General features: G+C 35.3%; 1 protein-coding gene across 2 annotated transcripts in view; it reads left to right on the top strand.

The window, feature by feature from the left end:
• Window positions 1-283: 283 nt before the first annotated feature.
• The window catches only part of LOC106877335 (lactadherin), a 132,226-nt gene continuing 130,663 nt past the window's right edge, over window positions 284-1,846 (top strand). Inside the window, exon 1 of one of the 2 annotated variants that reach the window (XM_014926210.2) lies at window positions 284-1,356. In XM_014926210.2, the coding sequence (XP_014781696.1) occupies window positions 1,122-1,356 (235 nt within the window). In that variant the 5' untranslated portion in view covers window positions 284-1,121. The remainder of the gene's footprint in view (window positions 1,357-1,846) is intronic. The other variant, XM_014926211.2, reaches the window with a different exon arrangement.

A 1,846-nucleotide genomic window follows, 5' to 3' on the forward strand; every position in this document is an offset into this window, starting at 1 on the left:
TATATATACAAATATATATATGTATGTATGTATGTATGTACTGAGGTGAGTTAGCAAAACTTTCTCTCTGTGCTGCAGTAACTTTCTCCGACGTAATCTTGATACGGATGCATTTCCCCTTAAAAAAAGTGGAACATCTGCAACCACCACCACATGCCACCACCACTACCACTGCATACCACCACTACCACCACCACCACTACTACTACTACTACTACTACTACTACTACTACTACTATTGTTGTTGCTACTGCTGCTGCTGCTACTACTATTACTACTGTCACTACCACCATTGCGGCTGCTACTGCTGCTATTGTGATCACGTTCTGAGTTGTTACATTTCGCTCCTAAACGTAAACACAGCCATAACAACTGACAACACATGCATAATGTGATATTTCTTGTACAGATGGATTGTTTTCTTTCACTGTAGTTCCACTTAGAAACTACCACACTATTGACCTCTCTCTTCTTCGACGACTCTCGTTCATTTATTGATTTTCGTTTAGTTAAATTGCCTTTTGATATACGAATAAACATACATATATACTACCTGCTTATATACACAACATACATACATACATACATACATACATACATACATACACACACACATATATATATACACACACACAAAACATATACAAAGTTATATACTACATACATATGCGTATGTGCATGTATATGTAGATATATGCAAATACCTCCTGAAATGTAGTCCGGATATATATATCTAGAGAGGCAAGTAGATTGGTTGTGTGTCGCATGCTGGCTCCAGTGTTGTAATGTTAGCCGCTATGCAGCTCCGTCTGGGAGGTACATTAGATCGAGGGTGCAGAAGAAATACATCAGGTAAAACTTCTCTTGCTCGCCAAACAAATACAAAACGTTGAACAAGGGAAGTTTAGAGTTTTTAAAACTTAGCTTCAAGTTTTTGTAGCAATCACTGTACAGCGTATATTACTAAATTTTCCATACACAACTAAATCCTATATACACATATATACAACAAATACATACTTACATATATACACATACTCATCATAAAGACAAGAAAAAAGTGCTATTTTACTCTTATTTATTTCTACACTTTTACCTGCTTTTAGCTTACACGAAGACATATGTTCCTACGCGCGCGCACACACGCGCACAAATTTATATATAATATTAACATACACACACATATATTAGGGGACAGGTTAAATGACAGGATGAAGATGGATGGAAACTTGTACCGTTTACACAGGAATGGACTTTACTGGTGTCACCGCAGCCCCCTCAAACTCCAATTGGGGACAATCGTCCATGTGCTCCTTTTTTCTCTACTCGGAGTTTTTCTTCCAAAAGCCACTGCAGGTATGTCACGCTCCATTACTACTACTACTACTACTACTACTACTACTACTACTACTTATATGGTCTCACAGTTTCACGCACGCCATACACACACACTCGCCCTTGATAAGATTGTGAGTGCATTGAAAAGTCGATGTATTATAGCTTTGTTTAAGACAACTTAGCTTAGAAAGAGAGGGGAAGTAAAGGTGGTTAATTACTATGTTAATTATAATATCAACAACCTTTTGTATAAATACTAACATTTGCTGGTAACCAAGTTCTTAAACTTTATAAATATGTCGAAAACAACTGTAGGTTAAACTTAAATGCAATTATATAATTTAAATCTATATATTAATTTAAATATGGATTGATCAAACTATTATTTTTCAAATATCTAATTATTATTCTAAATATATTCATTTAAATATATATTATTCTCAATAACATTAATTTAAATGCACACACACACACACACACACACACACACACACACACACACACACAC

Source organism: Octopus bimaculoides, chromosome 5 (genome assembly GCF_001194135.2).
Source record: "Octopus bimaculoides isolate UCB-OBI-ISO-001 chromosome 5, ASM119413v2, whole genome shotgun sequence".
NCBI classification, from domain to species: Eukaryota; Metazoa; Mollusca; class Cephalopoda; order Octopoda; family Octopodidae; genus Octopus; species Octopus bimaculoides.